We start from the raw sequence: 9,779 nt of genomic DNA, 5'->3' as shown, positions 1-9,779 counted from the left end.
CCCCCCCCCCATGGTGTCCCGCCTCACCAAGGTTAAAATCTGGTCACCTTAAAGTAGTGCAGCTACAGGAGGGGTCTCTAGGTCCAAGGGTGGTTCTGGGGTTGGCAGTTCTGGGGTTGGTACAGGCAGCTGCGGGCTGTGCTGTGGTTTCCTTCAACTTTGTGTGCTTCCACTTGCTTCTCCAGCCCTAGCCTCCCTGCATCCCACCGCACCAACATCCGCGGGGGCGGAGAGGCAGAAGGTGAGGCAGGTCCTCCTGGGTAACCTGATGCTGCTGGAGCCAGCGTACCCCCCACCCTGTATCACTTCCAATCACCACGTTATGTTTTTCTTTGTTTTTTTTAGCTTTGTTTTTTGGTGGGGGGTAGACAGAGTCTCACTATTATCACTCTCTGTAGAGTTCGTGGCATCACAGCTCACAACAACCTCAAACTCTTGGGTTTAAGCGATTCTCTTGCCTCATTCTCCCAATTAGCTGGGACTACAGGCGCCCTCCACAACGCCCAGCTATTTTTTGCTGCAGCTGTCGCTGTTTAGCTGGCCTGGGCCAGGTTCCAACCTGCCAGCCTCGGCATATATGGCTGGCTCTGTAACCACTGTGCTATGGGCGCTGAACCATGTTATGTTTTTAATAATATATTTTTTAGATCCAGGTTTGTAATTTAACTAATTTAAACCCAACAAGCAATATTCCTCCAAAATCAGAAAGTGTCTAACAACCAAAAAAGGGCAAACATGCTTTAAAATCAGTAATGTACACAAAGCAGTTGTAGCAGGAGAGATTTATTTATTTATAAATCTTTGCCCTGGGCCTGGAGAAGAGCACTAATGGGCCAAAGACACAAAACGTGGGTCTAGAAGGTTCGAGACTGGCCACGCTTCCCCTTCAGTCCAACATTGGATTAAATGGGTCCGGAACTTTTCTGCCGAACCCCAGTGGATCTGCCCGGTAAAATAAACTTCCGGCGAGTTTATCACTTTCGTGCAGGGGCAGCCCATTCCAAGGGCGCTAAACCGGCCGGAAGTCCGTCAACTTACACTCCCCGCCCCATTCCGGATGTGACGCACAGGCGGGGTTGCCGGAAGAAGTGGCGAAGTTACTTTTGAGGGGACTGAAGTGGTGGCGGCGTGTCAGGGGCTACAGAGGAGGAGGAAGAGGAACAGAGTGAGGGGACGGAGCCAGGTGCACCAGAGAGCGGGAAGACGCGGGAGGAGCCCTGAACCCAGGACTTCTCGGCGTTCTCCGCGCTCTTCCACTCAGCCCCCTCTTCTTCTCCTATTCCTTCTCCTCCGTAGCTCGAGCCTTCCTTGGATGTTTCCAGGGCAACGGGACTAGGAGACCCCCGCGAGAGGCTGCCCACGAGACCCCCGCCCGCAGTCATGAGCCCCGCCCTCTACTGGTGCTCGGAGAGGGGCGGGACCTGGAGCGAGGTGTGGGGGCGGAGCATGATGGGAGGAGATGGGCGGAATCTGTTGAGATTATCTGGGCAAGGCTTGGAGAGAGGGGTGCAGAGGGGGCGAGGCTAGGTGTTGGTTGTGATGCTTTTGACTAGGACAGTGGGGGCAGGACCTGGAAGGGATAGGACAGAACCAAGGAGAGAAAGAGGGAAGGTGGGGTTAGAATGAGAAATAGGTGAGGTGGAATTTTAGAGTAAGTTGGGTGACACTGATCGCAGGGAGGATGTGAGGGCATAACATGATTGGAGAAGTGACTGTGCCTGGTGAGAGCTGGTGGGTGAGACTTGGGGGGGCGGGCCCTAGAGTAGGGGCGGGACTTAGACCTAGCCGAAGGCTGGCCTGGATCAGAAGGAGGCGTCCCTTGTTAGAAGGGTAAGAAGGGTAAGAAGGGTTTGTAGGACAGGGCTGGAGCTGGGATCTCTATACAATAGTGAAGAATCTGGAAAAGACAGAAAGCGGGGCACCCCTATCAGGATCTGTGACTGGCCTGATCAAACCCTTAGTAGCCCCATAGAGCTCACAATTCCCTGTATTCTGCAGGCTTTTCTGTGACCCCCACCATGGCCTCCCCCACCATGAGTTCTCTGGACACTCCCTTACCTGGTGAGTGATCCTCTTCCCTACCCAGCCCTTATCACACACTAGCAAGAGAAGCTCACTGTTCCCCTCTTGTTTGCCTCCCTCTCCCAGAAAATGGCCCCCCTCAGCCTGGCGTCCCCTCTTCTTCACCCACTATAAAGGAGGAGGGTCCTGAGCTGTGGCCTGGGGGCTCGGACCCTGATGTCCCAGGCACTGATGAGGCTGACTCAGCCTGCATCGTGGGTGAGACGGGGCCCAGGGACAGGAGTCTGGGAGTTCACATATGGGACTTGGGGAGGAATTTAGGAAGGGAGAAAGAAACGGGGATGGCAACATGGGAGGCTCCTGTTTCTTGTTGATTTTTTCCTTCGTTTCTTCTTGAGACTTCTGAACTTTGGTTCTTTTTTTGGAATCAACTGACATACACATATTTCTCTCTGAATTACTATCTCCCTGGGTATGAGCATTTCCTTCATCCTCTGCCTCGGGATCTCTCACAGGCCTGTCCCTCTGGTTGCTGTTTCTCGTTGTGGCTCTCTCTCACAGCTTCTGTGTACCTACCCCAGTCATCCTAGAGCCAGATGAGGAACCAGAGCGCAAGCGAAAGAGGGGCCCAGCTCCGAAGATGCTGGGTGATGAGCTTTGCCGCGTTTGTGGGGACAAGGCCTCTGGGTTCCACTACAATGTGCTCAGCTGCGAAGGTTGCAAGGGCTTCTTCCGGCGCAGTGTGGTCCGCGGTGCGGCTGGGCGCTATGCCTGCCGAGGCGGTGGAACCTGCCAGATGGACGCTTTCATGCGGCGCAAGTGCCAGCAGTGCCGCCTGCGCAAGTGCAAGGAGGCAGGGATGAGGGAGCAGTGTGAGTGCTTTGGGAGCAGGTGGTGCCAGCCTTGCCCCATCCAACCTTGAGCCTCTACTGAGGCCCATATCCCCACAACAGGCGTCCTGTCTGAAGAACAGATCCGAAAGAAGAAAATTTTGAAGCAGCAGCAGCAGTCCTTACAGTCACCTGTGGGGCCAGGGGGCAGCAGCAGCTCAGCCTCTGGACCTGGGACATGCCCTGGAGGATCTGACGCAAGTGGCCAGGGCTCTGGGGAAGGAGAAAGTGTCCAGCTAACAGCGGCTCAGGAGCTAATGATCCAGCAGTTGGTGGCAGCCCAGCTGCAGTGTAACAAACGCTCCTTCTCTGACCAGCCTAAAGTCACGGTACTGCCCCTTCCGTGGCCTTGTGGGGTGATGATCCCAGTGAAGTAGAGCTGGCCAGGCCATGGGTATGGGAGGGAATGAGGCTCAAGAGGGTAGGGTTTTTGGGAGAATGTCCCCCAGGGTACAGGCTTTGCTTCAAGGTGCTCCCTAAGAGTAATAGGCAGAGCCCTAGGAGTGACTCTGGTCTCCTGTGTCCCAGCCCTGGCCCCTGGGTGCAGACCCCCAGTCCCGAGATGCCCGCCAGCAGCGCTTTGCCCACTTCACGGAACTGGCCATCATCTCAGTCCAGGAGATTGTGGACTTCGCTAAACAGGTGCCTGGCTTCCTGCAGCTGGGCCGTGAGGACCAGATTGCGCTCCTGAAGGCGTCCACCATTGAGGTAATGGCTGGGCTGCCTGTCCACAGCAAGGCCTTTCCCTTCATCCCACTAAGGACCCCAAAGATAGTTCCAGGACAGATTCTAGGAACAGAGCAGTGAGCAGGATCAGTCTTCGCTGGGCGATGTCCAACTTAGTCTGAGCCTCCCATGAGCTAAGAGAGAAAGGGAAAAGGGGCTGAGGCTAAAAGTAATTGAAGATAGGGTTGGAGGGGCTTCCAGAGAAAAGGCTCCAAAAAGCCTTTTTTTTTTTTTTTTTTAAGAGGCAGAGTCGCACTTTATCACCCTTGGTAGAGTGCCGTAGCATCGCAGCTCACAGCAACCTCCAGCTCTTGGGCTCTTGTCTCAGCCTCCTGAGCAGCTGAAACTATAGGTGCCCGCCACAACGCCTGAATATTTTTGTTGTTGTTGTTGTAGTTTGGCCAGGGCTGGGTTTGAACCCACCACCCTCGGTATATGGGGCTGGCACCCTATCCACTGAGCCACAGGTGCTGCCCCAACAAAGCCTTTTAAGAGGAGTTGACATTTGAATCAAAGCTAACAACGTATTGAGCACTTAACTGTATGCTAGGCTCCATTCCAAGTGCTAGCATATGGCAGACAACAAAACAAACAAAACTCCCTGTCCCCTACCTCTTAACTACTTAGGAAAAGTGTTCTAAGTTGTGGGGGGGGGGGCAGTGCAAAACATGTACTGAAGCCAGGAAGAGAGATGAGCTTGGAGTGTCCCAACATGCTGACTGCATTGCACATTTATGTGGCTGAGAGAATAAAGCATAGGTAGAGATGATCTGGGTGAGATCAGACTCTCATTTGGGCCAGGTCGGGAGGGACTAGCAGCTAAAGGGTCATAGGAGTCCCCCCTCAAGCCCTTCTACCTGTCCTCTTCAGATCATGCTGCTGGAGACAGCCAGGCGCTACAACCATGAGACAGAGTGTATCACTTTCCTGAAGGACTTTACCTACAGTAAGGATGACTTCCACCGTGCAGGTAGGGCCAAAGGCAGCCTTGGGGGCTCAGGGGAAGGGTTGCTGCCCCAGCTGGCTGGGTCACCTCAGCTCAGGTCATCCCTGTCTGAGCCTGTTTCTTTATCTTCAAAGTGGGAGTGAGGGTGAGCTAACCTCAGAGCCAGATTAAGAGTACACTTACTCAGCACCAACTGTGTACAGAGTGATGTGATGGAGGTTAAGACAGAGGAGTCTCTGCTATCACATTAGGCATCTTGGTGGGGAATTAGGAAGAAGGAACCCCTTCCCCACCACCACCCAACCTGGCCTTACCAGAGGGAAAGAAGGAGGCTGGTTATCAGTCCATTGTCAGGTACACAGCCTGCCCTGCTGTATAGTGAAGTACTGGCTCCTGCCCTCCATGGGCACTTAACCTGGGTTACTGGAAGAAGTGCAGTTGAGGTAAGGCATATGGGGTAAGAGGCATCATCAGTGAAAAGGGAGTAGGGAGTAGCATTTTCCTTATCCTCTGGGCTTTTTCAGTAAGTCCTGTCCTCTCTCACTATCTCCCTGGAACACCTGTCTGTATGTCCTGACATCTACTCCTAATCTCATCTTCCCTTCCTCTAACCCTGGCCCTTCCATCACCCAAGATGGCCTTAGTAATCCTTTTCATAGAGGTTAGCAGGGGAGGACTGGACGAAAGAGTGTTTCTGGCAGGAGAATTGGCATATGGTTTTGCCATCTTAGCATAAGCCAGATGGTTTTGAGGAACTAAAATGAAGTCCAGTCAGCCAGAGCACAGGGGGGTGGGACTGTAGAGGAGGTCAGGAATTCTACCACTTCCCACTCATCCTCTGCAACTGCCCTGGCCCAGGCTTCAGTCATCTCTCCCTGGGATGTTGCAGAAGCCCCTTGTTGGCCTTCCTGCCTCTGGTTCTGCCTGGTGTGTCTGCTCAGACAGTAGTCAGAAGGATCCTGCCAGCACCCAGGTCAGCTAACAATCCTCTTGTGCTCAGAACCCTCCACGTCTCACTGGAGCAAGAGCCAAGGTCCTCTCTGGAGCTCACACACCCCTTCAGGATATGTTCTTATTCCCTGTCTGCTCTTAGCTCCTATCCCCTCTCCTTTATTCAGCCTTTCCCAGCCACTTGTCCTCCTGGCTTTTTATTTTATTATTTATTTATTTATTTGAGGCAGTCTCACTTTGTCGCCCTCAGTAGAGTGCTGTGGCCTCATAGCTCACAGCAACCTCATACTCTTGGGCTTAAGTGATTCTCTTGCCTCAGTTTTCCTGCCACAGTGCTTGGCTATTTTTGAGACAAGGTCTCGCTCTTTGTTAGGCTGGTCTTAGACTCCTGAGCTCACGCAATCCACTGGCCTTGGCCTCCCAAGTGCTGGGATTACAGGCATGAGCCACCAGGCCTGGCTTTATTTTATGTTTTGAGACAGTCTCACTTTGTCGCTCTCAGTAGAGTACCGTGGTGTATAGCTCCCAGCATCCTCAAATTCTTGGGCTCAAGTGATCATCTTGCCTCACCTCCCAAGTAGCTGGGACTACAGGCATCCACCACAAGGCCCTCTGTTTTTTAGAGACAGGGTCTTGCTCTTGCTCAGCCCATCTATCCACTTTAGCCTCCCAAAGTGCTAGAATTGGCCTCCTGGCTCTTATTGGAACCCACCAAGCATGCTTCAGCCAGGGGGCTTTTTTTGTTTTTTTTGTTTTTTTAGGGTTTTTTTTTGCAGTTTTTGGCCGGGGCTGGGTTTGAACCTACAACCTCTGATATATGGGACCACAGGCGCCACCCTAGCCAGGGGGCTTTTTTGCTTGCTGGTCCTTCTGTCTGGAACTAGGGTGATTGACTGGTCACAGTTTGCCTGGAACCTTCCCAGTTTTAACACTGAAAGTTTCTTGGCCCAGAAATCCTGTCCCAGGCAGAACAGTTGGTTGGTCACCCTACTTGGATCACTCACAGAGCCTCATAACTCAGTTTCTCACATCGTTTGGGTTGGTCGTTGTTCATATGTCACCCTACAGTGGGGCCTTCCCCACCCCCCTTGCGTAAAACGTGTAATGTGATTGTCAGCAGTCTAGAATACCCTTTCCTCTGTTACCTTTCTCCGTAGAACCCATCATGCTCTGATGGGCTGGGTGTTTTACTGATGTGTTTGTCTGTCATCTGGCATCTTGACCCTCAAGTATAAGTTCTGTAAGGGCAGGGACTATGTCCTGTGAAGGGCTCTGCCTCGGGCCTGGCACATACGAGGTATTCCATAAAGTTTGATGAATGAAAGAGGCAGTTTTGAGAATGAAATCTAGCTTTACCTTAAAAACAGTGGAAGCCACCACAGGACTGACAGGATATGATCTAGGCTTTATCAACTTTTCTCTGCCTTCATGAAGGGGACAAGGATTGATCCTGAGAAACTAGGGAGGAGCTGCAGCTATCATCCAGGCAGGAAGTGAGGGTGGTGATAGGATAGTAGAAAATGCTGAATAGATGTTCGCCCTCATTATTCATTCCATCACTTAGGCAAGGTTTGTGGCACACCTACTGCGTGCCGGGCACTCTCACAGGCACTAGGACCCAAAGGTGAGCAGAAATGATAAGAATGCTGTTGGGCAGCACCTGTGGCTCAAAGGAGTAGGGCGCCAGCCCCACCTGGCCCTGGCCAAAAACTGCAAAAAAAAAAAAAGAATGCTGTCATTACTGCTGTTTTCCTCACCCCATTTACTGTGGGTGGTGCCAGGGTGTAGGCAGGTTGCAGTCAAGGGAGTCATGGCCACCTCTGCCCTGCAGGCCTGCAGGTGGAATTCATCAACCCCATCTTCGAGTTCTCCAGAGCCATGCGGCGGCTGGGCCTGGATGATGCCGAGTATGCCCTCCTCATCGCCATCAACATCTTCTCAGCAGACCGGCCCAATGTGCAGGAGCCAAGCCGTGTGGAGGCCCTGCAGCAGCCCTACGTGGAGGCGCTGCTCTCCTACACACGTATTAAGAGGCCACAGGTACCAGGCTAGAGCTACCCAAAGCCTGGCTGCTCCTGCTGCAGGCTTCCAGCTCCTCTGAGCAGAGCAAACTCAGTCCTGAGGCTGGGGTAGGGGACAGGGTGTCCAGGCCCACATAGAGCAGTCTTAGACTGGGGTCCTGCCTTGTTACTATCCTTGGCAGAGTGTTGCAGGTCTCTGTCCTCTTGGAGGAGCCAGGCCTAATCTAGGCACTGGAGCAAGCCCCACATTCTGCCCCAGTGGTTCCCTGTGCTAGCTCTTCTTGTTCCCCTGGGGAGGGAGACCCTCCTTCGAGTTCATATAGGCTGGCCAGAGTTGTAGGATAGGGGCTCGGCCAGCACCCATCTCCTTCCTGTCCATCTGCAGGACCAGCTGCGCTTCCCACGCATGCTGATGAAGCTCGTGAGCCTGCGCACATTGAGTTCTGTCCACTCGGAGCAGGTCTTTGCCCTGCGGCTCCAGGACAAGAAGCTGCCACCTTTGTTGTCTGAGATCTGGGACGTTCATGAGTGAGGGGCGACCACTTTGCCCCACAGCCTTGTCTGACCACACTCTTAACAAATGACGCTGTCATCCCTTCTTCCTCCTGGGGTGGGAGGAGGTCCTAGGCTAGGCCTGCAGTCCCACCTTGCTGCTGGCCCTGCCAGCCCTCAGCGCTTGGATAAGCCCTAGTCAGGGTCCAGGAGGCACCCTCCCTGCCCACAGAGTCTTCCAGAAGGTGTGGAAGGGTCATAGGTCTTGACCTCTGGCCCTACCCAGCAGCCCTCCTTACCCAGCTTACAACTTAAGCCTGCCATGCAATGCACCTTGAACAGAGGGAGGAGAGGGCCTATGGCTCTCACAGCCCAAGAGGCCATTGGTCCTCCTCTTCCTCTGCTCCTTTTATTTAATAAAAACTAAAACTAAAGACAGAAACAGGAAAATAAAATATGAATACAAGCTAGCCTTGAGCCAGAGTGCCAGAAATGAAGAGGATGTGATCTTCATTGACCCTGGCCCCCTGAGCCTGATTTAGTAGGTGGGACAGGGGCCTTCACAAGCTGGTGGGGGTCCTGGTGCAGGGTGATGTGTGATGGCTGCTGTGGGGGTCCAGGACAGGGACCTAACAGCCTCAGGGTCACCTGAGGATAAATGGGATTTAGGTGAACTTTTGTCCAGTCAACAAGTGTCTTCTGAGGCTTGGGGCCAGGCTACACTGGAGACTCTGACATCGTCTAGCAACGGGACGTGGGGCATTACACTATGTCAGACACACTGATAGGCAATGGAAGCATCAGTGAACAAGATAAAGACCTTCCAGACACTGGGAGGATGGACGAGGACAGAACAGAAAGGAACAGGGGCTTTAATGGTAGCATGTGCACTGTGGGAACTAGAGGAAGTGAGGCAAGATGTCACAAAGGAGGTCTCTGTTGGGACCTAGAACATAAAAACCAAGGGGCTGGGCCTCCAAGTTGGGGAAGCTGATGGGCAAAGTCTGAAAGATGAGAGGTCCTGCTGAGTTCAAGGTAAGAGCAAACCAGGAAGCTCTTCCAGTGCCTCCTAACCCCAGGCCAGCCCCTTTATGGGGTATAGAAATGAGTTGGACGCACAGCTCTGGTCAAGGGCTAGTGGAGTATTTGTTGCACGGACGGATGGGCTGGGCACTGAAAGGTACACTTATTTAGGGTGGGGTATGGGACAGTGGAAATGAGGAATAGTTAGAAACGATCATTCTATTACAAGTAGTGTACTGACTGGGTTCTAGGTGTACCCTTTGAGCTCTGAGTCTAGTTTGCAGATGGAGAAACTGAGGCCAAAGACATGGGAACAGTCCATAGCACGATCAGGTGTTGGCCAGCCTCTGCAGGGAGGCTGGCCAAATGGTGGGCAGCGCCCAGGCAGTTCTCCGGGTACAGATCGTGGAGAGAGGAGGGCACGTGGCCCCACAGCTCCTACAGCTCTAGGTGCGGGGCAAAGGACTGCAGCTGGGCTTAGAAAACCAGTCTGGGAAAAGCAGCCGCGAGGGGAGCGTGGGTTGTGCTACGTCACGAGGAGGCGGGGTTAACGATAATATGTCCCGGGGGAGAGGTCCTTTCCCAACTGAGCGGCGGGGGCGTGGCCCTCCTCAGAGCGCGGCGGCACTGGGCTTGCGCGCGCCAGAGTCAGAGGTCACGGCGACGTAGGCTGTGGCGGGAAACGCTGTTTGAAGTGGGTGAGTAAAG

General features: G+C 53.4%; 2 protein-coding genes across 6 annotated transcripts in view; both read left to right on the top strand.

The window, feature by feature from the left end:
- Positions 1–1,076: 1,076 nt before the first annotated feature.
- On the top strand, positions 1,077–9,410 carry NR1H2 (nuclear receptor subfamily 1 group H member 2). Of its 5 annotated transcripts, none has more exons than XM_012812581.2 (10): positions 1,077–1,165; positions 1,297–1,431; positions 1,999–2,061; positions 2,149–2,280; positions 2,604–2,894; positions 2,976–3,241; positions 3,441–3,620; positions 4,509–4,608; positions 7,367–7,575; positions 7,942–9,410. In XM_012812581.2, the coding sequence occupies exons 3-10, from the start codon at positions 2,019–2,021 to the stop codon at positions 8,086–8,088; spliced, it is 1,368 nt and encodes a 455-aa protein (XP_012668035.1). In that variant the 5' UTR covers positions 1,077–1,165; positions 1,297–1,431; positions 1,999–2,018; the 3' UTR covers positions 8,089–9,410. The 5 variants fall into 5 exon arrangements, with proteins under 5 accessions (XP_012668035.1, XP_003801506.1, XP_023363689.1 ...); XM_003801458.3 differs by having other exon boundaries at positions 1,077–1,183; XM_023507921.1 differs by lacking the exon at positions 7,942–9,410 and having other exon boundaries at positions 1,077–1,183; positions 7,367–7,683.
- A 335-nt stretch (positions 9,411–9,745) lies between these two features.
- The window catches only part of POLD1 (DNA polymerase delta 1, catalytic subunit), a 26,995-nt gene continuing 26,961 nt past the window's right edge, over positions 9,746–9,779 (top strand). The window contains 1 exon segment of the mRNA XM_023507919.1: positions 9,746–9,769. The gene's annotated coding sequence lies outside the window, so the exon portion shown is untranslated.

This window comes from Otolemur garnettii, unplaced genomic scaffold, assembly GCF_000181295.1.
Source record: "Otolemur garnettii isolate 467f Iridium unplaced genomic scaffold, OtoGar3 scaffold00211, whole genome shotgun sequence".
NCBI classification, from domain to species: domain Eukaryota; kingdom Metazoa; phylum Chordata; class Mammalia; order Primates; family Galagidae; genus Otolemur; species Otolemur garnettii.
This window is presented reverse-complemented; position numbering and strand designations above follow the sequence as displayed.